Raw genomic sequence first — 24,887 nt, 5'->3', positions numbered from 1 at the left:
TTTCGCTGTCCTGTTAAAATGTACACTCAAAAGTATATGTTGATTTAAGCTTCTTGTCTGGAGTGGTTACGGGCAGTGACTATGTGTTCCAGTTGGAACACCTATTCCATATTTAGATTTAGCCTTGGCATTAGCTTTATTTTTAGGAATCTGATCAGGGAGATGCTGTAGATGTAAAGTCTTTCGTTTGAACACCTGTATAGCCCTACTGTTTACCTACAAACGATCCTGGACAGGTCCAGAAACTCTTCACCTTTAAGAGTCCAGAAAACTGAAGCTGATGGAGGTTCCACTCACCATCAGAACGAAGAGTAGAACCAAAAGGAAGCCTCTTTTTCCTGAAAAAGTCAGAAACTTTTCAAACAGTTTTTGTCGAAATAATCACCAAATGTTTTTGATTTGATTTAAATGGTTTATTTCAGGCAATCAAAGCAAGAATAATGCACAAAAAAATACAGTCATCATTTATACATTCATTCATTCATAGAAAGACGTATCAAACTTAGGATAATTAGACATAAAATTAAATATTGCTTGAAAGGGAGTGGAAGGAAGTGAATTTATATAATCCCACCCCTGCTCTACCGGAACCGTTTTTATTACATGATTTATCATTAACCGGTACATAAATTTTGATCTGATATCAATGCCTTACCAACACAGTTTCAGGTCATTACAAATGCTTAAGTATCAATAAATCACATGACACTGATGAATTACTTGATAATTACGTAAAATAGACATAACTTTATTTTGTATATTAACATACTACAAACAGATCAGTTATCTAAAATTCAGATTATTGTCATTAGAAAAATTATTATTATGATTAAAAATAACACTATATCAGAAAATAGACATAATTAAAAAAACTTTTTGGGGCAAGTGAAGAGATAAAATTAGAGATCAATCACTTTAACCATCTTCAGTATTTGATTAAACAATTTTATTGTAATTATAAGGTAATGCTGTGAAATAAAAAAGGGACCATAATTTGTCGAATGTCCAAGGTTGATATTCCTTCTTCTGCTGATTAACAGCCGTTCTTCTGGGTTTAAACAGAGTTTATAGTCCTCTTCAATGTTATGTCTGCAGGCATTAGATTAAGGTCTGTATCCTTCTTCAGCTGATATCAGCGGTGCTGAAAGTTGAGGTCAAGTTGTCTGCAGGTCAGAACTCTGCTAAAATCAGGGCCATTTCAGACTTTTGGTGAAAGCGATGAATCCAGGCGTCATATTTCTTGAAATTAAATTTGACTCTTTGATTTATTACTGCATGTTGGTTCAGACGTCCGTGATCAAACACTTCTCAAAGTCCTTCATGGGGTTAATAACCAGAACCTTGGACCGGTCCCGTGGACCGAGTGGTTTGACGTAAATCCTGCAGCCTCTAACCCAAGTGTTCCCAATCTGCTTATGCTTCCTGAGAGGTCTGCATGTTTGGAGATTTCAGCATTCCTTCTGGTCAGATGGTCGTTCAGATAGCAGATCCCTTCAGATTCCTCCGTTGATTCATCAGAGCTAGCTTGTGTTTGTGATTCACAAACCTGATGAGGATCGCTGGTTTATCCGTCTCCTTTCTCCTGGGGAGCAGGTGGCAGGTCTCCATGGTATTGAGATCCAGGGAAATCCCTTTAGATGTGAGAAATGATTCCACTTGGTGTTCAAGAGTCTCTCCACCGGGGGGGGCGACGCTTTCTGGCTCCTCTCTCTCTGTGTGGGGTGGGTGGTGCCGGGCCTGGGGTGTCGGCGCCTCCGGGGGTGGGCCCCTGGGCTGGGTGGCCCTGGCCCCTTTGCTGGGGGTGGGCTGGGGGACGGCTGTTTGACCACCGGGGGACAGTCTACCAGCTGTCCCCAACTTACCCCCTTCCTTATATAACCTCATATTAGGGTGAGGGGGTGGGGGGTCTAGCCTGCGATGCGCCTTGGGGGGGGGCTACTTGGGAGTGGCCCCCCTCCTATGGTTGCCGTATGGAGTGGGCCCCCCCTCTTTCGGTTTTATTTGCACCTTAGACATGTAGGGTCCTTGGTAGGGGGGGTGCTTGGACATCACTGCAAGCAAGCAGCAGATGTCCTCCTGGCACCCTACCCGCCAATTTTAACCGCACCTTAGACATTTAGGGCCCCTTGGTGTGGAGGGTGAGGGGACATCACTGTGAGTAATCAGGAGATGTCCCCTTAGTGCCCTACTCGCCAATTTTAACTGCACCCCCCTTAGTACACACACCCCTCCCCCTTCAATATATACATTCAAACATAAACACACACACATGCACACAAACACCCTCTCAAACACCCATACACGCACACACATTTTACAAGGAAGGTGGGACCTGGGTCCATCTGTCCCCTACCCCTTCCCTGGTGGGGGGTGCGGGCCCCTTGGCGATGGCGGCCGTGTCCCTTGGGTGCCGGCTCCCTGGGCCCGGCGGTGCTCTCTCCGCACGGTGGGGGGGTTCATATTACACCTGAGCCGGGGGTGTTCGTGTCCCTGGGGGGTGGGTCCTGGTCCTTGCCCCTGGGCGCTGGGCCCCGCCAAACTTCCAACATGGCCGAGCCTGGTCGGGCCATATTTATAACATCCCTTGTGGGCCGCCCTTTTTTCCCCGGGGTTCCCCCCTCCTGGGCGGGGGCGGCGGGCCCCTGCCTTGCTCCTACCTGGACCAACCGTGGGCCGGGTGGGTGGCTGCCTGGAGTGCGGAGCGGGTCTCCCTTGGGGGGTCCTGGCTCGTACCTGGGGTCGGGGCGGGGGGATGCCCGGAACTCCTGGGTGGTGGTGGGGTGCTCGTCTGGGGCTGTGGGCGTCCCTCTCCGGTGGGGCCCTGCGTTGGGCTCTTCCGGCGCGGCGGGGGGCTGCTTTCCTGGCTGGGCTGGGGCGGCGCTCTCTTTCCCTCTGCGCCTCCCTGCTATCTGGCTCTGGGGGCCTCGCGGCGGTCCGGCTGGCCCTGGCCTGGGTGGCGGTCTTGGTCGCCCGGGGGGCGGTTGTTCCCTGCCTGTTCCCGTGTGGCGTTGGGGGAATTCCGGCTGCCGCTGCTGCTGCGGCGGGGGTATGGGTGTGGGGGTGGCTGGGCGCTCCTCCTCCTTCTTTTCACATTCCACCATCCATTTTAGAAGAACATAAACACTCACCTGAGCACAGGTGTTAGCTCACCTTTGCACTAATAGTTTGCATGATTGAATGAATGAAAGATTTCACACTAGTTGGTTTAAAGGCATAGGTATGCGTTCGTGAACACTATCTGTTTTGTGTGCATGTTGACATGTGGACATTTTTGCGGCTAGCAGGTGTGTTGATAATATTTGAGTGTGTGTGAACAGGCCCCGCCCTTTTTGTACTACATTTGAACCGTACCGTAACGATAAACAACCAGTAAACCTGTCTGCTCTATGCTGCTTCATGGTCTTACCCCCCTTCCCCTCCTATTATCACCCTCCTACCCCCCCCCTCTCTCTAACGTCCCTCTCTCTTCTTCCCCTCTTTCCTTTTCCGTCCGGTCCAACACCAAAGATTTTCAAACATGATTGAAATTAATAAATTTTGGCCTCAATTACAAAAGGGGTTTATTCAGACATTCCTTTGGTTTGTCTGAAGATGAATAACCCCTCTTGTTAAAATAAAATATGTCCAACACAAGAGGCCCTCAGCTCTCATCTGTTTGCCTAGCTGTTGGACAGGACAAGTTAAAAAAAAAAAAAAAAAAAAAAAAGTCTCTCCACCGCTCCCCGTTTCAGAAGAATTGCTAGCAATGCTTGCGCTATTAGCTTTAGCAATGCTAACTCCAGCGGCATTTAGCTTTGCCTGAGGTTTGATCGGTACTCCAGTGAGAATGACATTATTCATCCTTACTTGTTCCACATCTTCCAGTCTTTTCTCCAGAATGTCGACCCGGTAATCTCGTTGCTCGTTTTGGGCTCGGAATCTTTGGAACTCTTTCATTAGGTCCATCAGAGGAGTTAGCTTAGTGGTCACCCGTTCTATGAAAGGATACAACGCAGCTTGGATATCATCAAGAGTCTTCTTCGGGGCCGTGGTCGGCTGTCTTTCTTGGAGATAATCATCTTTTAAGTTGCTTGACAATCTTTGTGAGAGCAGCTGGCAGGCAAAACATGTCTGTTTGTAAACCCGGAACCGAAACTGTAATAAAAACATTTTTAGGGAGTCAAGCTAGCAAATTAGCACGAGTCACGTGACCAACATCTCTGCACAAGCAGACAGTTTGCATCCATTTTCTTGACCTCCTGTGACCGTAGAGTTGCCAGAGCCCGTCCTGGCTACTGTTGGGCGAAGGAGGGACACAACCTGGACAAGTCAGCAGCCTGCGGTCGCTCCGACGGACCTGGCATTGCGGCAAAGCATGTTTGGCTGATATGTTGGCAACCAGGCGACTAGCTGGTCGCAGACAGAACGCCAGCCAGTCAGAGCAATTTAAAAAAAGATCCTGTAATTTGATTCTTGTTTTTATTTTTTTACCCACTTAAACTAATGTCGGTCACAGAGACACTTGAGTAGAAGCAGGAAGATGTTTTTGCAGCAGGAGTCTGAATGGTCTCATGAACCAGACATGGAGATTACCGGTGCTATTTTAGAGCTTTTTAAAATAAATAAAACTGATGTCTCAACATCCTCTGTGTCTTCCATCCATTGTAATGAGACACGCGCAGAGAGACATTAAAATGTATCTGCTGTATATCAAAGTATTCTTCACATCCGTGTTTTTGAATGAATTGGTGAGTTGGTTTGTGTTTTTGTGTACTGGTGATTATATAAAAACAGCGAAACTGTGTTTTTTCGACATTTCTTGAATTTCTATAAGGTTTTGTGTATTTGTGTGAGGTAAACAGTCTGTATTCAGCTTTCCTTTTCTACGGTCAATAACGCATTGAATTGTACACGCCGTTGAGAGAGAACCATTCCAACGTTTGAATCTGGGAACGGTAACCCTTAACCTTTATTCTTTTTTTAAAGTGTTTTTCATTCCTGGTTTATCCGCGTTGAGCCAGAGAGACAAGATAAAATTTGTTGTTTTTTTAAACACTTTTAAAAGAATTGCAGAAAAAGAAGGAAAAGGCGTTCACAGACCCATGGATGACGTCTTCTGCCATTAGCAACCCAAAATCTGTCAAACGCCTCCGACGTTAGACGTCAGACCCAAACTGAGGCATCTGATTGGTCAGTTATAATTTAAATAAATTGCAATAAAAGAAAAATATTGAAAAATATTTGGATTAGAAAGAAGATGTAAAAAAAAAAAGGTATCAGAGCAAGAATGGTCATTCTAACAAATCTAATGATTGAGTAATACCTTTTTTATTTCTCTATAGAAGTTTATGGGATTTTAGCTTCTTGGAACCAGCAGGTACTTCCTGTTTGGGAACATGAGAAGGGAGGGGTTGAACTGTCCACTGCTTTTACAGTCTATGCTTGGAAACAAAAGTCAATGCGGTGCAAATCTGCTAAATCTTCCTCCAGAGTTTTTCTGTCACAGCTCTATTCCTATAAATGAAAGACTTTGCGTCATACGATTCCAGACGGACAAAAATCGCAATTATTAATTCTCTCCACCCATGATCAATTTACAAACAGTTGGGATTAAAAAGGATGCCGTCTATACATCGCTACCAAATCCGAGTCTCTGATTGGCAAAAGTTCAACTGGTTCAACTTTCAACATGCGTTCACTGTCTGTGCACTGAAGAGCCCAAGAATAGTCATAGAAACTTGCATAGTTGCGCATGAATTATGCATGTAAAAATGTTATTTCTGTGAGCGCACCATACGGCAAACCCTACATGACACCAACATCCAGAGTTTCAGCTCTATCACCGTGGTAAAAACAAAAGAATTGCTCATCCCTTTACTGAAACAATACTCGTTGACTAAACGATTAATCGTTGAGCGGTCGACTACTGAAATAGCCCTTAGTGAGAGCCCTATAATTTTATTTCCGTTGTGAATCTACTGAACAAACAGGTTTCTTTAGGATTACAGATCTTTTGGGTGACCATTTGCTTCTTCTGGGAGTTGTAATGAAAACAGACCAGATGGTGATGAGATCTTCAGTTTCTGGTTTGGAGAAAGGTTTGCTCCAGAATCAAATCAGAACGATGATCCGGCGCTCAAGACCAAAAGCCTGAATCTAACAACAGGAAGGAAACGGTTTCCGGGGCTCTGCGGGCTGTTCTTTGAGGCCTCCACCTCTCGGGTGGAGTTTTCAGGGCAGCTCCAGCATGCCGTGCTCCTCCAGAATCTGCTGCGTCCGTGTGTGCACCTGCGTCAGGGCGTGGATGATGATGCGCAGGACGGGCGCAGCCTCCTCCTGTTTCTGCACGCACACCAGCTGCAGGAAGTACTGCCTGTCCGGGAGGGCGAGGAAGACCACCTCTGCAGCCTGACGAAGCAGCCACGGGTGGTGGGGGGCCAGGGCTACCATGTAGGCGTCCCTGAGCAAACAGGCCGCAGAGTTGGAAGCGCTCTCCCTCGGATACGTCCGCCGTCGTACCTGCTCTCACCTGCTCAGCTCTCCGGGGGTCTTGTATCGTCCGTCAGCATCTGGACCCTCGGACAAACCCTCCAACATCAGCTTCAGCCACAGCAGCGATCGATGCAGCCTCAGCAGCGTCCGGCACCCCGAATCCGTGCGATGATAGAAGTTCACCACGCCTGCTTTTAGCTCCGCCCTCACCATGGATTGAACAGATCGATACGCCTGAAGAGGAGAAACACGAAGCTTTGGTCAGCTGTCCGTCTGTTCCTGCTGGTCCACAGGGAAAGCCTTTGTCTTACACCGTCCTTTAGCCCGAACGCGGGTGGAGTTGGACGGTTGGAGGTCTTCCCCTGAACCTCCATGCTGTGCCGGAGCGACAGCTCCCGAATCAGAGAAGTCTTTTCTCGGACCTTCCCAGAGAAGAAGCTGACCATCGTCCCCAGAGACTCCATGAACCTGAGCAGGAGAGAAGATCGGCGTTCAGGAAGGGAGGACCGGGTTTTAGTAATTGTGGTTCATTGTCTGGTCTTTGTGTTCGCCAAACAAGGTTCCGACAGCTGATGACCCTGAAGATGAAACTGGAATCTGAGCTTGTGAAATCTGCAGGGCCGATTCCTTCAGGTCTCTGGAGCGGTTCGGTGGTCCCTGAAAAGGGGTGACAGTGTCTGCGTACTCGAGGAGCTGGTCCCAGCCCTGCAGGTACGACTCCAGCAGGATGTCGCCATCGTCCGCCATACAGGACTTCAGGTACTTCAGAAGACGCCAGGCCTGAAACGACTGGCCTGGACACTCTTTGATGAGGGCGGAGCTTCCTCCTGGTTCCAGCCACGCCTCCAGCAGCGGGGGTTTAGACTGAAAGAGAAGAACAGAACTGGGTGAAGTGGGTCCTTCCGGGGACAGAAGCTTGCTTTTGGTTCTGGGACCAGTTTGAAGCCAGATATCGACTCCTTGGTGTCAGAAACTTCCCCAGATGACCATGAAAAACATGACTGATAGACGTTGGAGTCTGAGATCAAACAGAGAACAACCCGGTTGAGGAATGGCTCTAGTTCTGACCCGGAGAGCTGTCCCGGTTCTGCCAGGACCTTTTGCTGCCCTCGTTTTTATGTCCTGCAGCAGTACTCGAGATCAAGTGATCTTCACAAAAGTTCACACACCAGGTTAAGTCTACAACGACCACTGATGTTTTATTGATTCAATTTTATTTGTATAGCCCAAATTCACAACAACAGTCGTCTAAATGGGCTTCGTACGGTAATTGTAAGGTAAACGTACAATCAAAAAGGATCATAAATGCATAGAATTCAATAAATTATTACATGGTCTGGGTGAATACTCGATGCTGATTGGCTGCTGGATGTGCATTAAAAAGTGATAACGCTCAGTGATAACTGCACGGCCCAAAAAGTAGTTCTGGTCACATCTTCTGTATCACTGCGCCGGCTTCTTTGAAACAACTTTTGCTGCGTCATTTGGACAAAAACAAGTGGTAAAAGGTGAACTTTCTCTATAAATTGATGCTTTATTCAACCCATTGGGACGATCAGCATATATATATCGCTTGATAGATGGTGCGGCGCCTTGTCACGTTACCATGACAACGCACTAAACCACATAACAAATAGTTCACTTTTTGTGAGAAAAGCTATCCAAATTGGAGAAATAACAAGAATTAAGGACTAAAAACTGGTTATTATTTATTTATTTTGTAAGTGACCATGGTATAAGCGGGTTTATGGCCTTTGAAGTGTACAGAATTACTTTTTAACTTCACGTCAGACGGTTCAGGCTTCCACGGTGTGCGTTAAAAAGTGATAATGCACACTTCGAAGGCCATAAACTCTTACTTGACCTATTGAGTTAAAAATAATTTAAACAACAGCTGTAGAACTTTCTACAGATTTAAACTCCTCCTAGCCGTTTGGATCCATCACCTCCCAACTCCTCGAACATCATTGGGAAGTCGTAGACTTTGAACGGCATTAGCATGGCGAGCTAGCAAAAGTGGCGTTCTCCTATTGCTCGCTTATTTTTACCGGAGTATTGTGAAAATGTAATTTATGAATCGTTGGCTCAAGCTGACTGAAATGATATGACATTCAATAAGACGACAGTAGGAAATTGGGCGTGGTTAACATAATCCTCCATTGTCAAGGAAATAAAAAAAATGTACTTTTGCCGATTCTTCTAAAAATTACATAGATGTTTGTCAACCCGAGGTGACCACAACATAAAATGGTTACTATGGAGATGAACCCAGTGTTTTTTAGGAATTTGGAATATACAGCTCTGACCAAGCTGGCAGAGAGGGCAAGTGAGGGGCACGTAGCAACTGATCAGTCACTGAGGGCGGGTCAAAAGGGGGGCGGGAGGGCAGTAGTGGGTTGCACCTATGGGGCATGAAATGCTGCTTGTGGTTCTAATTATTCTCTGAATTTCATGAAGAAGAGCCCGTCACTGAAGATCAGGTAGTCCTGCAGCCCCTTCAGATGCTCTGGAACCAGCCTGAGTCCAACTTCTGCCGTTTTCTGTAGCCGGTTGTGACCAAAGCGGGATAATCTTAATCTGGAGGTTGGAATGAGTGAGGTTCTCCTCCTGCTTCTGTTTTTACCGTTTGGATGTGGAAGCTGGAGCACGGCCTCCAGGCAGAGCCGCAATCCGGAGGTTCTCCTGGAGCTGCAGGCAGACAGACAGACATTCAACAGGTCCTTCATGAAGGGTTCCACTGTTCAGAGACATTCAGACGACGCTCCAGAAGGAAAACTGGTGTAAGAACCTCAGCCTGGAGGAGGCAGGACGTCCTGACTGTAAACATCAGGATGGTTATTTCTGTCAGAATAATTTTAATGTTTATTAAGAAAACAGAATTTACACAGCAATGATGATAAAACATCTCAGATGTTAATCAGTAGTTTTTACAATATTTACTTTTTTACTATTACTATTACTACTATTACTCAAGTATTTATTCAGAACACTACTCTTTACCTCTACTTTAGTAATTATAATAATTTACTAAATATTTTAAGCGTTTGCACCCTTCCTCTGTTAGTGCAACAGAGTTTGTTTCATGTCTTTAGTTTCCCTCCAATGAAAATTATGTTTTTTGAGTTTTTGATGTGTACTTGTGGCATTTTCATATCAAAGAGAACAAATGTAATTATTCTAATTTCTGAGAATTTCTCTTTTTAAATCGCTGTCAATCAGACTGTTGCAAAGACGCTCAGTTCGATTTATTGAGCTGTTGTGATGTCACAACGGCCCAGGAGGCTCCCTGATCTGCGTGAACGACCTCAGGCCCTGCAGAACTGAAGATGGTACATTCCTGCATGTATTGAAGGTGCGTCCAAAGCTGGATTTTGTTATTGGCTGCACATATTTAAAAAGTCTCAAATGTGTTCTCTGCATTTGTGTTCTCATTGTGACCGGCATAGTTATCGAGATCGCTGAAGCTCCATCCGCCCTGCGGCAGATTGTCCAGGGTGTACCCGCCTTTACCCAGCAGCAGCCAGGACACCTGTGGGTTAACGCACACCTGTTTGTTCAGATGCACCTGTGTGTTCAGACGCACCTGTGTGTTCAGACGCACCTCTGTGTGTTAACGAACACCTGTTTGTTCAGACGCACCTGTATGTTCAGACGCACCAGTGTGTTCAGACGCACCTGTGTGTTCAGACGCACCTCTGTGTGTTAACGCACACCTGTTTGTTCAGACGCACCTGTGTGTTCAGACGCACCTTTGTGTGTTAACGCACACCTGTTTGTTCAGACGCACCTGTGTGTTCAGACGCACCTGTGTGTTCAGACGCACCTGTGTGTTCAGACGCACCTTTGTGTGTTAACGCACACCTGTGTGTTCAGACGCACCTGTGTGTTCAGACGCACACCTGTTTGTTCAGACGCACCTGTGTGTTCAGACGCACCTGTGTGTTCAGACGCACCTGTGTGTTCAGACACACTTGTGTGTTCAGACACACCAGCACCTCTGTGTGTTAACACACACCTGTTTGTTCAGACGCACCTGTGTGTTCAGACGCACCTGTGTGTTCAGACGCACCTGTGTGTTCAGACACACCAGCACCTCTGTGTGTTAACACACACCTGTGTGTTCAGACGCACCTGTGTGTTCAGACGCACCTCTGTGTGTTAACGCACACCTGTCTGTTCAGACACACCGGTGTGTTCAGGCACACTGGCACCTCTGTGCCATGAACACACAGGTGTTCATGTGGAAGACTTTTCTGACTGAACCGAAAGGGTGCAGATACTTTTGGACATGACAGCATGAGTGAATGCTAACCTTAGTATGCTAATGCTAACCCCCACAGCATCACTAAGAACTAAATAGAAATGTGTCCTTCATTTTGTTTTCAATGATCGTGGTAGAAGTTAGATAAACATCCACGCTTGTTCGCTCAGTAATGTTCAGTTTAACAGTTTTTCTCTGTTAAAAACACGTCTTTCTTTCTCTCCTTTATCTTTAAAATCTTTTTCAAATGAAAACATTTGCCTGAGGGTCAATTATTTGTGCTAATACTAACTACATTGGCTCATTTGAAGTAATTTTGGAAAATACAAACTGTAAACTCAAGCAAACAGTGTAGACATCCGTTTCTCTGAGGCACAGTGAAGGCATCACGAAATGAGATCACATGTAAAACCTCTGGTCTGTTTGCTGAAGTCCTGATGTCAGACGTCCCTGCAGGACATTTTCTGACCCATACGACTCCAAACCAAACATATATGCACAAAATTTCTGTGGAGCCTGAAGGAGGAACTCCCCCCACACACACCCCCTGTGTGAGGGGTCCCGGGTCAGAACAGGCCCGGTTGAGGGAACTCACGGAGCCAGAAGGAGCTGATGAAGAGCAGCAGGGCCAGGATGAAGGACAGCAGCAGGTACCGAGGCAGCAGCTTGTGTCTGAGGAGAACCATGGCAGCTCCGCGGTTCCAACTCCCCCGGCCTCGTGCTCCAGCGGTCACCGCGATCGCACACGCCTCTGCATTTGACCTTCGCCCTCGCTTTTATCTGACAGTCTTCCTCGGTGGAATGCGGCTGCTGCGGTCTCCCTCACAGCTCAAACGAAGCAGAGCGGGTCAGCTCAGAACAGCCGGGTTCTGGAGGGCCCCCACAGACCCGGCCTGAGACCTGCTTAGCAGGTAAACCCTGAAAGAAACCAGAGGAACCGGGCTGCAGAGACCTCTGCTTGGCTGTTCGATTCCTTTGAACAAATACAAACATGACGATTTGACATTCTGGGTCACAGGAGCAGAATCTTCAGCAGAACCCGTTTCACCGATGGACGGATCCAGATTGCAGGTTCGATTCCCGCCTTGCACGCCCATGTGTCGAAGTGTCCTTGGGCAAGACACTGAACCCCACCTTGCCTCTGGTGGGAGGTTGGCGCCTGTGTTCTGTAGCGGAGCCGCCATCAGTGTGTGACTGGGACTGTGACTGTAAAGCGCTTTGGGCCTTGAAGTAGGTAGAAAGCGCTATAGAAGTATACGCCTTTTACCATTACCATCAGCTGGACTTCCTTCATGGATAAAAAAGCAGAGACAGAGACCAGCAGCTCCAGGGACCAGAAATGAAACGCCGTCATGAGGCTTTACTCATCTGTTTGGTTCCATCAGCCAGAAGATCAAAAGGCTCAAAGTTCAGGAACATGGATTCCCCTAAGAACCCAAAAGAGCTTTAGGGAACGTCTCCACTGTTGATCTACAAACATCCATTTTTGCTCAGATTTTTCAAGAATTACTAAATGTTTAAAAAGTGTTTCATAATATTTTTTGTACTTTACTTTAAATGGTCTATATCAGTTAAACTAAATTGTTCAGCTCTTAAGTGTTTTAAAATGTTCATTGAGTGATATTTTGATCCATTCATGCATTTCTGAGTATTCCTCTAAAAACCGGTTATCTGAGAACCAGACCCCCCGCCCATGTGTAGAAGTGTCCTTGAGCAAGACTCTGACCCCCACCTATCCTCTGGTGGGAGGTTGGCGCCACTGTTCAAGTGTGTGACTGTGTGTGTGAATGTGTGTGTGCATGGGTGAATGGGACTGTGACTGTAAAGCGTTTTGGGCCTTGAAAGCGCTATATAAGTATACGCCTTTTACCATTTACCCCCCCCCCCCCCCCCCCCCCCCCAATCCACCAAAACCAGTCTAACCTCACATTGTGACGTGACAAAGTGAGGAACCGCCCCTTCCAGGAAAAGTCTGAAACAAAGTGATCTAAACTGAAAAAACAACAAGAATAAAGTCCTAAATACTGATTGAATATGTATGTATTCTGTAAGTGACCGTGGTTTAAGCGTGACGGTTCAGGTTTCCACGGCGTGCGTTCATTTCTGATAATGCGCACGTCATCGCCCACTAACCCTTTCATGCATGGATATTGTTCACTATAAAAGGCTTAAGAACCGCATGGTATGGCCCTTTAAACAAAACTGATTCTTTTAACTTTTTTTAGTTGATTTCTTTGTTTTAAATTATTTTTATAAGAATCTGAGAACACACCCGTTAAAACGTCTGCTGCTCCTTTTGTGCCAGTACTTACCTAAGAAAAAATAAACCCCAAAAGACAAAAAGGAGGGATTTATTGAAGGTAAAATAAACAGGAATCATCTGAAGATCAGTAGAAAAGAGAGTTTACATGGAAACATCTTTGGTGCATATTTAAATGCCCCCTCAGTGCAAAAACATTTGGTGCATGTCTGTGTGTGGGGATAGATTCTCAGGACCAACCTCAACTTTCCCTGTATGGGAGGAGTGTGATCCTCTCTGTATGAACCATCTCAGGGGCTTGTCCGGGATAGACAGGAACTCGGTGAGGGGGATTCTGGGGCATCAGTGAGGAGACGTTTGTGCAGAAACAAGAGGAAACTGTGGTTCACTGATCACTACGTCACTATTTCAGAGACACAACGACTCATTTCCCCTGAAAAACTGCTTTTGTTAAAGCCTTCGTCCCAACTGTCCTAACGGGAGGATACGGGCCGTCAGCAGGGGAAAAATGGTGAAACCTGTACCGGACACGCAGGTGACCCACAAAAAGGTGCCGGACCGCTAAATGAAGCGTGCAGAGAAAATAGACATTTTTCTGATGGCCGTGGACGCGCCGCGCGAGTCTTAAGGGGACTGCAAGACACACCTGCACTCCCCTTGAGATCCAGCTGCTACTCGGTACCACCCAGTACGGGTCAACGCAGATCGGGTCAACGCAGTACAGTTTAACCCAGAACGGGTCAACCCAGAACGGGTCAACCCAGAACAGGTCAACGCAGTACAGTTTAACCCAGAACGGGTCAACCCAGTACGGTTCAACCCAGAACGGGTCAACCCCCGCACAGGTGCATGTGACTTTGACTTCAGCGTTGTGGAGTCTTCCTGTTAAACCACAAAAGTCTTCAGGAAGCTCAGAACGGTTCTGATCATGGTTTCTGAAGCCCGGGTCGCTTCAGATCATAGAGTCACTGTCTGGTCTCCAAACATGATGCAGCTGACATCTCTCATTGACTCGGTTCTGTCTGGTTCCGCCTCTTGCAGTGATGGATGACGGTTGGGAAGCAGGTTTCACGGCTTCCTCTCCAACAGAAACATTTCCTCCTGATTCACTTGATTTTTTTCTCCGTGAAAGCAAATAAAAACGTAGAAGAACTTTAAAACCAGAAACCCAAACCCGTTTTTGCTTCTGAAGATTGTAGAGCAGGATTGTGCTTAGTTAGATTGTTCTGGAACGTTGTGCCGTCACTCATGAGCGTCCGCCTTTGGAGGTCAGGAAGGAGAAAAGATCCGGATTCAGAGGAACGGTAGACGTGAAGGAGGAGGTCAGCAGAACCCCTGACCTTTGACCTGCAGAACGTCACTGAGACCTGGACGAGTCTGCAGAACCTGAGGATGGACAGAAGAAGAAGAAGAACATCATCATCATCAGACATCAGGAACATTTACTTCTCCTGCTTTAGCAGTTTACACAAAGAGAATGATTCTTCAACTGAAGTCCATTGATCAGTTCATCTATTGATCAGATCCTCCATTGATCATATCCTCCATTGATCAGGTGAAAATAAGATTTCATACAAACTGACAGACTAATCTAGAAAACGTCCCTTATATTAAAGTTTCTTCATGAATTTTGGACAAAAGAACCTTCAGAATATTTCTGCAGGTTTCTCAGATCACAGACTTTCCTCATCAAGTTGTCGTTTGATTTGGGTCAGAATTGTTGTGATGCTGCAATTTTATGTGAAATTGTGTGTTTGTTTGTTTACAGATGTGAAATTGTGTGTAACAGTGTGTGAGTGTGATTGTAACTGAAGTTCTTTGGCCCTCATAAAAGCTAGAAACCTGTTTTCACCAGGAATCCCATTTGTTTCTAACACTTTGATGAAATAAATCAGTTTTGAACATCAGTTCCAGGTCCTTTTGCGTTTTTAGGATTAAAGTTTGCATTTATCTGATGTTTAGTTTCAGTTGTTCGTCTTTCTTCAGGTTAATGTTTGGTTTCAGTAAACACCGACATTTAAAAATGTCAGCATGAAAATAAGGTGATTATTATTAGTAATGAGAGTAAACTTCAAAAGTCTGGTAAACGATTTAGAGCTGCTGTCCAGTAAATCACAGTAAATTACAGACTAAAACATGAATTATAAAGTTTTCTTTGGTCTGAACTCCTTTTTCTTTCTCCTAGTTTTCAGAGTCTTTCTGGAACGTTCCATCTGCTCTAACGGGGAATCTTCTCATTGTTTGTCTCACCTTCAGTGTGCTGAGAATCTCTCCAAACAGATGTTTGGCTTCCTGAGTGTCTGGTTCCTCAAAGTAATCTGCAGCTGAGACCTCCACGATGATGGACCGCAGATTCTTGCACACACCTGCACAGGTAAGGGGCGGGGCTTAGTGCCTGCAGTTGACATGAGTATGGCGGCCGTTACAGCGTCTGTGCGTCTCACTGTGGAAGTGCAGGACGGCCTGGCCGCTGACGGGCGTGTGCGTCAGGATGAGCGTCTGCAGGCTCCTCAGGCCCGCTCTGCAGAGCGCCGTCGCCGCCTGCAGGCTGAGGTCGGGAACGCGCTCCAGCTCCAGAACCTGCAGCTGAGAGCAGCTCTGAGCTGCAGGAAACAGACGGGTTCCTCAGCGGAGAGGAAAGGTCCGAACCAGCCGGCGGTTCTGGTCATATTTACTAAGATAAACTTTTGTTTATTTGAAACATTTTGTGTTTAATCGCTTTAAAACAAATTTCAGTGTTTGAAATCTAAAGACAAATGTAAACGGTAAAAATAATTATCAACGGGCATTACTCACCTACAGCAGCCAATCCCTGAGTGCTACAGCTGGCCCCGCCCACACTGAGAACGCAGAGGTGTGGCCAGCATCTACCAATCGTCTGCAGGCAGCGGTTACCAAAACGGGTCGGCTGTTGGCTAAAAAACATCTGGTTAAATTCATTTTACGTCGACGTTTAGACCAAACCGAAGCTCAAACAAGAGCAGCCGCTCCGTCGTTACATGTGAAAGACCCAACACGTGTGTGAGACGCACCACGGATGAACCGGCGCCACCTGCAGGCTGCTGAGATCCCTGCAGCCAGCTCCCAGAGCCCAGAGGACTTCCTGTCCCGGAGGATCAGAGGAACTCCTGCAGAAAGAGGCAGGTCTGAGCCCAGCAGCGGGGCGGGGCGGGGCCACACCGGGGCCGGTACCGGTGACCTCAGCCTCACCTGTATACCAGCGCCTGCAGGTTCCGGCCGTAGCAGCTGGCGAGCCACAGAGTCCTGTCGGTGAGGATGTGTGGACACTGGATGATTGACAGGCGGAGCAGACTGCCCCCTGCTGACCTCAGCAGAGCCTCCAACCCCGGCTCCAAGGCTCCCCTACGGGAGACGTTATTCAACTACAACACCCACAATCCACCACAGACAGCAGCGGTTCTGACCAATGAGACGACAGCTGGACACCTCCTCAGTGTGTGTTCTAGTTTAGGTGACATTGTGAGGACACTGATCAGACAGAATCACAATAAAATCTAAAAATAAATAATAAATCTCAGATGTGTGTGTTATGAGTTTGTGCGTCAAAGTGTGTTACATGTGTGTACATCTGCACACATCGACAAAAGCTAGAAAGAGGTGATAATGGATGTTTATAGGAGATTATAAACGTGGAAAATGCGCAAAACACACAAAGTGTCTGCGTGACACAGCTTTGACATGTTTTATGTGTTACATGCTTGTGTGTTAGATGTTTGCGTGTAGTGCTTTTGTGTTACCGTGTGTTTTTGTGGTGATCCTCTCGGCTCTCGTCTGCTCGGCGGCTTTGAGGCTTCAGGTTCTTCAGAACCAGGCTTTGGGTTTGGGAGCACCACTGAGACAAAACGCTGAGAAACTTCACACAAACACCGGAGACACACTGAGTTCTGACGGAAAGACGTTTTTACAAACAGGAACTTACAGCCATGAAAACCTGTCCTAAGGAACAAACCTTTCAGAAAAAGATCTTTGACATGTTTTGAATGGAAAAGCCCTTCCTGCATTTCCCACATTTACCTGCAGGGTGCAGCACTGGAGCTGACAGCTACCTGAACTGTAGGGTTCCCACCTTCTTCTGTTTTTCTTTGGTTTGGTTCGTGCTTCACAAAAAAGGTTGCTATATAATCGAAGACTAGCTAAAGAGTTGATCTAGCTAGCTACCGCTAACTCTTGCTAGCGATGCTAATGTAGACAAAAACAGCATTTCCTTTACCTAAACTGTTTTCTGATGAAAAAACACAGCTTTAAATATTACATTGTATTCTTCAAAGTGATGAAATAGTAAACATAAGTGGCTTGGAGACACCATGTGTCCTTACATCCGCCGACACTCTGCTGTCTTCCAGTCGGACTCGTGTCCAGACCGCCGGATGTCTGGCAACGAAGCGCCAATCGGAGCACACCTCAGCCGCACGCAGCAACGAGCGCACGTCCAAATATGGAAAGACACAGAAGAGCCCCGCCCTCATCTTCAGGGACCCAGCCCCCAGCTGCCTGTCTCCATAGCGACGGGAGGGGGTGGAGAGGAGAGAGGAGGGGCTGTCTAAATGGTGGAGAAGAGAGAAACCCTTATTAGGAAGCAGGAAGTGGAACGACACGGCGGTCCTCAAAGAACCAGAGAGAGGGTCTCACCTGACCCAGGTGTGTAAGTCCTCCTACTGCTCCACACTTCCTCGTCTTCCTCCTCCTCAGCGCTGCGATGATGAAGGTTTCTTTTGCTCCATGTTCTTCCCCATCCTTCGTCCTCCACCCTGAAAACACACGACGTGAAACCAGTTCCAGACTTTTGTGATGATCAGTTCTCAGTAACTTTCTTCCTGGAGTTTCCATCTGGTGGTTTAGAGGAAAACGGGTTCAAACGGGTTCCTTTGGTCTGAGCTCGTTTCTTCTTCAACGTACAAAGCTCAGACTGAAGCCATGACCCGTGTAGTATGAGCTGCTCTGTTGGCTTTATCGCCATAGCAACCATCATACTTTTTGCTTGTCTGGGGGTGACCAACATTCATTTTTTTGACCGTCTCTCCCGCGTGATGTCATCCTAGATCTGGTCCATCAGTCCAGAAGCTGCTGCGGGACAGAAAAATCTTTTTAGGATGGATGTGACTCCAGAACCCACCAGAACCGGTCCCTCTGAGTCCAGGCTGGAGAGCAGTGAGCTGGGTAGAGCAGGTTGGAGAGCCCCTCACAGTCCCAGCCCCCCGAGCCCAGAGACGAGGTCCTCATCTGTCTGGTCAGGCTGTTGGAAGGAGAGCATGCGTCAGGAACCGACCCACTGGGTGGATGTGATGGTGTTCTGGTACCTGCTGTGGTTCTGGCCGTACCGCTGCTCCTCCAGACCGCAGGAGGCCGATACGCTGTAGCTCCTCTGCAGGACAAAGACGGGTCAGAACTGCAGCTTCATCCAACAAACAAGACCTTCCAGGTTCTCACCCTGTTCCCCATGGATTCCTGGAACCGGCTGCAGAGAACGCCGTCCCTGCTTCCGTCCAGACTCCACCCCCCCTCAGGCGAGTACGCCTTGGGGAGAGCGTAGGGGGCGTGGTTAGAGGCGAGCAGCAGCAGGCGTCTTTCTGCACGATCGGCTCGTTCCAGCAGCATCTCGATGAAGACCTGGAGAACACAGAACACGGAACGGTGAGTCTGAGAACCACAGGTGGAGGCTTCAGAACCGAGTAGAACCAGAACCAGGTGAAGGACAGACGAGATCCTTGAAAAGAGAGAGAAAACCGGTCCTTTCTTCAGAATCAAACGTCCATCAGCCTCAACACAAACCAGGTTCTGGAGGTTCTAGATTAGTGGAAGAGCGTCGGTGTTCTGCATGAACAGCAGGTTGATGCAGAACCTCACCTGCACACAAACACACCTGAAGCCTCCTGGACTTCACTGATACCTGCTTCTGATCCTTCTCTTGCTTTTATATCTTTATCTATTCGTGTTCCTGTTGTTTTATTGAACGGCGCCTTGTAGCAGTTGTGGCTGTTGAGGCGCTTTTTCAATAAAGTTGACTTGATTTTGACGGCAGGACCCACCTGCAGTCTGCTTTTGGCGTCCGCCTCCTTCTCCGCCGTCAGCCTCAGGAACGCCTCGATGTTCTCCACCTCCCTGAGGAGCACAGCAGACGTTCACGCCTGACAGACTCAGGAATCACTGGAACATTGGAACCACTTTAAGGTTCAGGTTTCTGCAGCAATGGTGGATTCTCTTATCTTAGTTTTATTTTTCATTTAAAATAAAACATTCGAAAACTTATTTTGCATTATATTGATATCACACTTTCATCTGGTACACACACCACATGCTAACATGCTAACAATCCAACCACGTTTGCATGCTAACATCCACATGCTACAGTCTTTAAACTCATCGTTTATAGTTTCCATGGAAACATAAACGGCACTGAATGAACTTGGACGGGAGGGGGGGGCAGATGCTTCCAGGACACTGACTGTCGTCGTTCTCTCAGCTCCTGATCTTTCCTCCTCAGGTCTTTCTTCAGCCGCTCCATCATCTCCACAGCAGCAGAAATCTGTGGAAAAGTCCAAAAGCTCCTGAGGTTCCACCACAGTCATGAACCAGGTCGGACAGAACCACAGCTGATCCCACCTGTCTGGAGAGGAACGCCGCCCTCTCCTCCGCCTCCTTCTTCTCACTTTTCAGTCGTTCTCTGCCTCGCCTCTCCCACTTAAGCTCCGCCTCCCTTTTCCTTAGCTCCGCCTTCAGCTGAGCCACGCGTTTGTTGACTCTCTCTTCCACCTCTGCGAAGGTTCGAGCGATTTTACGATCCAGGCCCAGACCCAGCCGCTCCTCCAGCCCGATCCGCACCGACGGCAGCAGGTCCAGTCCCAGACGGACCTCCACCTGCCTCAGCCTCTGCGCTGGAAACTGGTCCACCGACCCGGATGGTACCAGAGCGGAGGACGGCTCCTCTGAACCTCCCACCGAGACCAGCAGAGCCGGGTCAGACGGGCCGAACATCTGCCTGAGCAGCTGCAGGGAGGCAGACGACGGCGCCAGGTCCAGGCCGGTCAGGGGGGGCGGAAGGCTGGAGGGCTCTGAGGCCCGGGTGGAGCCGGAGCTCTGGGTCACCGCCGGACCGGGGAGGGGGAGGAGCCCGGCGGGTCGAGAACTTCTGACCCGAGCCTGGAAATAAACAGACCTATATTTGCATATGCTGATGTGAATCCCTCAACAGTTCTGGTTCCCTCCGGACTGAGGATCCTTCAGAGGCAGCAAACGCTTCATGTGACTCATGCTAGCCCGGACGCTAAAGCGCTAACCATCATCCGCTTCTCTGTTGGTCTCATCAAACCAGATTTTCAGCCTCATTTCTGTACGTTCAGTCTTCTTGGAGGACTTCTGATCTTCCTGTTTGTAGATTTGAGATGGATTTCTCTGATCTGAGCACAGTGAGGTTCCCGTTCAGACGCAGAGCTAAGCCCCGCCTCCTGAAGAAGGTTAAACAGGAGTTACCTGTGAGAGCAGCAGCAGGGTCTCATAGGTGTGCCGGCTGACCAGGTGCGCCCGCAGCTCCGGCACCGACGAGAAGCGGGAGCGGTCTCCACAGCGAGGGCAGAAGTACGGCATCTCCGAGGAGGAAGACATGACTGTGGGGGGGGGCGGGAGACAAAGCATAGGCTGAGGGAGAGCGCCGACACCGCCCCGAAGGCCGAATCTGGGTCAGGGAGCCGCAGCTTCTACATCAGCCGCTCCTCCTGCAGCGGCGGCGAGCTTCTGAGGTCACAGCGAGGAGCCAGCTCGTCTGTGCCGCCTCAGCGAAGCCCCGTCCTCCACGCCAGAGGGATTTCAGCACGCATGGACGAGCAGGAAGAAAGGCTCTCCACCCCCTCCACGCTGCAGCGCCGCCCCCCATCAGGGTCTGTTCACCTCCTCTAGACCCACCACACCTGAGGGACACGACCACGCCTGCTCCTCTGTCAGCCGCTGTGGGAGGAGCTTCAGCGTGAAGCTCACGTCGGCGTGGAAACACACGAGGCTTTCCTCCTTAAACCACGATCTGTGGAAACCTGAACATCCGTCCAACCTGACCTCCTGCAAACGTCTGATTAAAGGGTCAGAGCTTCACTGTGACTAGAAAAACCTGCAAATGTGAAAGTTTTTCACATTAAAACACATCATTTACTTCACATTTCTGTTCATTTGTTGTTTTTAGCACAAAAAACCTTTAGAATCCACAGAAGAAGAAAATAACAAATGTCTCTTTTGATGAAAAATGCTTAGATGTGTCATTCATCTGTTTTAGTTTATTTATGGGCTGTTTGGATTTTCAAACTAAGATGATTTTATGTTAGAAAGGCTTGACTTATTACTAGAAATAAATTCAAAGTTTTTAACTTTAACTGCACAAATCATTGGTTTAAGTATAGAAATTACAAGTATATATAATTTCAATTAAATGTATAGATTTTTGTTTAACTTTCCATTCTATACCAGTATAAACGGAGAAATAAATCAAGTTTATACTGGGAGTATTTTATCTTGAAAGAACTTGTATTTTCTGCTGTCTTAAGTTTAAAATTATTTTTTTACATTAAAAATGTTTTCACGCCGTTTTAACTTGATTCTTGTGACTATTTTTAAATAAAAGCCCCAAAAACACTCAAAGTGTGTTTTCCTATCCAGTAAAGACGGGACTGTGCAGATCTCGCGGGGTTCTGGTTCTGGACCAGATGTTCTGTTAGCCTCAAGCGTCGCAGCCTGCTGGTATCGGATGACGTCATTGGTTCCGAGCGCTGGTCGAGCTTCAGTCTGCAGCTGTTCTGATCCAAACCCCGGAAGCTGCGAGCATCGATTACCTGTCAGCGGCCGCGCCTCGCCGCGCGCGAGCCTCAAGCCTTCTTTGGCGCGCGGATGCGTCACTGACTTGTCCCGAATCAGCACCGAACCGCCGTTATCATGGTGACACCCGCACAGCAGCCCGAGCCCAACTCGGAGTTAAAGGTCCACTCAGTTCGGCGCCGCGTGCCGGTCCGGTCGAGATGTTCCGATGTTGTGGAGGGCTTGAAGCAGCCGCGTGCTCCTGCTGACGTCAGAGCCTCGTGACCTGTCAGTTCTGCCTGCATCTATCCATTATTTTTTTTTTTTATTAATAATTTTTTTACCTTTTTTATTTCCTCATTTAAAAATTGGCTTTATTGAAATATTTTTACAATGAACCAAAAAAATTATATAAAAATAAAAAAAAACGCCCCTCTCACCCTCTGCAGATGGTTTCTCCTCCAAGCTGGGGTCCTCTACCAGAGGCCTGGGAGCTTGAGGGTCCTGCAGTATCTTAGCTGTTCCTGTTCTTTTCTTGACTGAGAGGTCTGAGGTCTTTCCAGGTATCTGTTGTAGCCACTCCTCCAGCTTGGGGGTTACTGCCCCGAGTGCTCCAATTACCACAGGCACCACTGTCACCTTCACTTTCCAGGCTTTCTCCAGTTCTTCTCTGAGTCCCTGGTATTTCTCCAGTTTCTCATGTTCCTTCTTCCTGATGTTTCCATCGCTTGGCACTGCCACATCCACCACAACGGCTTTCCTCTGTTCTTTATCCACCACTACAATGTCTGGTTGGTTCTCCATTACCATCCTATCAGTCTGGATCTAGAAGTCCCACAGGATCTTTGCCCTCTCATTCTCTACCACCTTCGGAGGTGTTTCCCATTTTGACCTTGGGGTTTCCAGTTCATATTCTGCACACATGTTCCTGTATATTATTCCAACCACTTAATTGTGGCGCTCCATGTATGCTTTACCTGCCAGCATCTTACACCCTGCAGTTATGTGCTGGATTGTTTCAGGCACCTCTTTGCACAGACTACACCGTGGGTCTTGTCTGGTGTGGTAGATCTACACCTTGGGTCTTGTCTGGTGTGGTAGATCTACACCTTGGGTCTTGTCTGGTGTGGTAGATCTACACCTTGGGTCTTGTCTGGTGTGGTAGATCTACACCTTGGGTCTTGTCTGGTGTGGTAGATGTACACCTTGGGTCTTGTCTGGTGTGGTAGATCTACACCTTGGGTCTTGTCTGGTGTGGTAGATCTACACCTTGGGTCTTGTCTGGTGTGCTAGATCTACACCTTGGGTCTTGTCTGGTGTGGTAGATCTACACCTTGGGTCTTGTCTGGTGTGGTAGATCTACACCTTGAGTCTTGTCTGGTGTGGTAGATCTACACCTTGGGTCTTGTCTGGTGTGGTAGATCTACACCTTGGGTCTTGTCTGGTGTGGTAGATCTACACCTTGGGTCTTGTCTGGTGTGGTAGATCTACACCTTGGGTCTTGTCTGGTGTGGTAGATCTACACCTTGGGTCTTGTCTGGTGTGGTAGATCTACACCTTGGGTCTTGTCTGGTGTGGTAAATCTACACCTTGGGTCTTGTCTGGTGTGGTAGATCTACACCTTAGGTCTTGTCTGGTGTGGTAGATGTACACCTTGGGTCTTGTCTGGTGTGGTAGATCTACACCTTGGGTCTTGTCTGGTGTGGTAGATCTACACCTTGGGTCTTGTCTGGTGTGGTAGATCTACACCTTGGGTCTTGCCTGGTGTGGTAGATCTACACCTTGGGTCTTGTCTGCTGTGGTAGATCTACACCTTGTGTCTCGTCTGGTGTGATAGATCTACACCTTGGGTCTTGTCTGGTGTGGTTGATCTACACCTTGGGTCTTGTCTGATGTGGTAGATCTACACCTTGGGTCTTGTCTGGTGTGGTAGATCTGAGCCTCTATGGCTCTGGTGCTCAGGGCTTGTTCCTGAGCTGCCAGGATGAGCGCTTCAGTGCTGTCCTGTAGTTCAGCCCCTTCTAGCCATTGGTTGGACTTTTTGATATCAGCCACTTCAGTTATGGTCCGGTGGTACATCCCATGCAGGGGTTTGTCCTCCCATGAGGATCTGTCATCCAGCACTGTATCCTCTGCTCTCCATTGCCTGAGACATTCACTGAACACACTGTCAGTTGGGGCCTTGAGCTTGATGTACTCATGCATCTTGGATGTTTTATCCTGGATAGTGGCTTCTACGCTCACTAGTCCTCGGCCTCCTTCCTTGCGGCTAGCATACAGGCTCAGGGTGCTGGATTTGGGATGGAACCCTCCATGCATGGTGAGGAGCTTTCGTGTTTTAACATCCATGGTCTGTATCTCTTCCTTTGGCCATCTTATTATTCTTGCAGGTTATCTGATAACTGGCAGTGCATAGCTGTTTATTGCCCGGGTCTTATTCTGGCCACTTAGCTGGCTTCTCAGGACTTGCATTACTCGTTGGAGGTAATTGGTTGTTGCAGTTTTGTTGCATCCATGTAGAGGAGGTGACTGATGTTGGCCCCATTTCTGAGTCGGTATCCATAGCCAGTCTTGGTGATTATTTGGCTGAGGGGGTTCAGACCTATGCAGGACAGCAGTGGGGACAGAGCATCACCTTGGTATATCCCACATTTGATGGACACTTGTGCAAGTGGCTTCCCATTGGCTTCAAGGGTGGTTTTCCACAGCTTCATTGAGTTTCCTATGAAGGCTCTTAGAGTCCTGTTGATGTTGTACAGCTCCAAGCATTCAGTGATCCATGTGTGTGGCATTGAGTCATAGGCCTTCTTGTAATCAATCCAGGCTGTCCACAGGTTGGTGTGTCGTGACCTGCAGTCTTGAGCGACTGTTCTGTGAACCAGGAGTTGGTGTTTGGCTCCTCTGGAGTCTCTACCAATGCCCTTCTGTGTCTTGCTCATGTATTGATCCATGTGCCTATTTATCTTTGTTGCAATGATGCCTGACATGAGCTTCCATGTTGTGGAGAGACAGGTTATTGGCCGGTAGTTGGATGGGACTGCACCCTTTGAGGGACCCTTCTGGATCAGGATCGTTCGCCCTTCCGTTAGCCATTCGGGGTGA

At 47.9% G+C, this 24,887-nt stretch overlaps 2 protein-coding genes and 1 long non-coding RNA gene across 5 annotated transcripts; 1 reads left to right on the top strand and 2 right to left on the bottom strand.

Annotated features, from left to right (window-relative positions):
• Nucleotides 1–5,288: 5,288 nt before the first annotated feature.
• Nucleotides 5,289–11,464, bottom strand: LOC111949268 (ceramide-1-phosphate transfer protein-like). Its single transcript, XM_023966118.1, has 6 exons — nucleotides 11,328–11,464; nucleotides 9,095–9,159; nucleotides 7,157–7,335; nucleotides 6,783–6,939; nucleotides 6,509–6,705; nucleotides 5,289–6,439 (listed from the first exon to the last, which is right to left on the bottom strand). The coding sequence occupies exons 1-6, from the start codon at nucleotides 11,416–11,418 to the stop codon at nucleotides 6,211–6,213; spliced, it is 918 nt and encodes a 305-aa protein (XP_023821886.1). The 5' UTR covers nucleotides 11,419–11,464; the 3' UTR covers nucleotides 5,289–6,210.
• A 49-nt stretch (nucleotides 11,465–11,513) lies between these two features.
• Nucleotides 11,514–15,579, top strand: LOC105356303. 2 transcript variants are annotated; one of them, XR_002875288.1, is made up of 4 exons: nucleotides 11,514–11,643; nucleotides 11,751–11,803; nucleotides 15,249–15,366; nucleotides 15,450–15,579. It is a non-coding gene; the product is annotated as an uncharacterized LOC105356303 (long non-coding RNA). The 2 variants fall into 2 exon arrangements; XR_910501.3 differs by having other exon boundaries at nucleotides 11,558–11,803.
• Nucleotides 13,068–22,072, bottom strand: LOC101157326 (F-box only protein 41). Of its 2 annotated transcripts, XM_023966117.1 has the most exons (17): nucleotides 21,824–22,072; nucleotides 20,481–20,614; nucleotides 19,614–20,150; nucleotides 19,457–19,536; nucleotides 19,040–19,112; nucleotides 18,441–18,620; nucleotides 18,311–18,375; nucleotides 18,127–18,246; nucleotides 17,643–17,761; nucleotides 17,330–17,553; nucleotides 16,751–16,866; nucleotides 16,203–16,355; nucleotides 16,025–16,120; nucleotides 15,789–15,907; nucleotides 15,437–15,595; nucleotides 15,243–15,358; nucleotides 13,068–14,378 (listed from the first exon to the last, which is right to left on the bottom strand). In XM_023966117.1, the coding sequence occupies exons 2-17, from the start codon at nucleotides 20,610–20,612 to the stop codon at nucleotides 14,316–14,318; spliced, it is 2,352 nt and encodes a 783-aa protein (XP_023821885.1). In that variant the 5' UTR covers nucleotides 20,613–20,614; nucleotides 21,824–22,072; the 3' UTR covers nucleotides 13,068–14,315. The 2 variants fall into 2 exon arrangements, with proteins under 2 accessions (XP_023821885.1, XP_004079619.2); XM_004079571.4 differs by having other exon boundaries at nucleotides 20,481–22,072.
• Nucleotides 22,073–24,887: the final 2,815 nt, after the last annotated feature.

The sequence above is a fragment of the Oryzias latipes genome, chromosome 18, assembly GCF_002234675.1.
Source record: "Oryzias latipes chromosome 18, ASM223467v1".
In the NCBI taxonomy this organism is placed as follows: domain Eukaryota; kingdom Metazoa; phylum Chordata; class Actinopteri; order Beloniformes; family Adrianichthyidae; genus Oryzias; species Oryzias latipes.
This window is presented reverse-complemented; position numbering and strand designations above follow the sequence as displayed.

What these genes read in the sequence shown, in the direction of transcription:
- LOC111949268 (XM_023966118.1), bottom strand. Translation starts at nt 11,418, where the DNA reads ATGGTTCTCCTCAGACACAAGCTGCTGCCTCGGTACCTGCTGCTGTCC. An exon ending in CATCAGCTCCTTCTGGCTCC is followed by an intron (nt 9,160 to 11,327) that starts GTGAGTTCCCTC and finishes GTCTGCCTGCAG; the next exon opens with CTCCAGGAGAACCTCCGGAT. An exon ending in CCAGCTTCCACATCCAAACG is followed by an intron (nt 7,336 to 9,094) that starts GTAAAAACAGAA and finishes CTTCTCTTTCAG; the next exon opens with TCTAAACCCCCGCTGCTGGA.
- LOC101157326 (XM_004079571.4), bottom strand. Translation starts at nt 20,642, where the DNA reads ATGCTTTGTCTCCCGCCCCCCCCCACAGTCATGTCTTCCTCCTCGGAG. An exon ending in ACGCCAAAAGCAGACTGCAG is followed by an intron (nt 18,621 to 19,039) that starts GTGGGTCCTGCC and finishes TGTGTTCTCCAG; the next exon opens with GTCTTCATCGAGATGCTGCT. An exon ending in TCAGGGATTGGCTGCTGTAG is followed by an intron (nt 15,596 to 15,788) that starts GTGAGTAATGCC and finishes TGTTTCCTGCAG; the next exon opens with CTCAGAGCTGCTCTCAGCTG.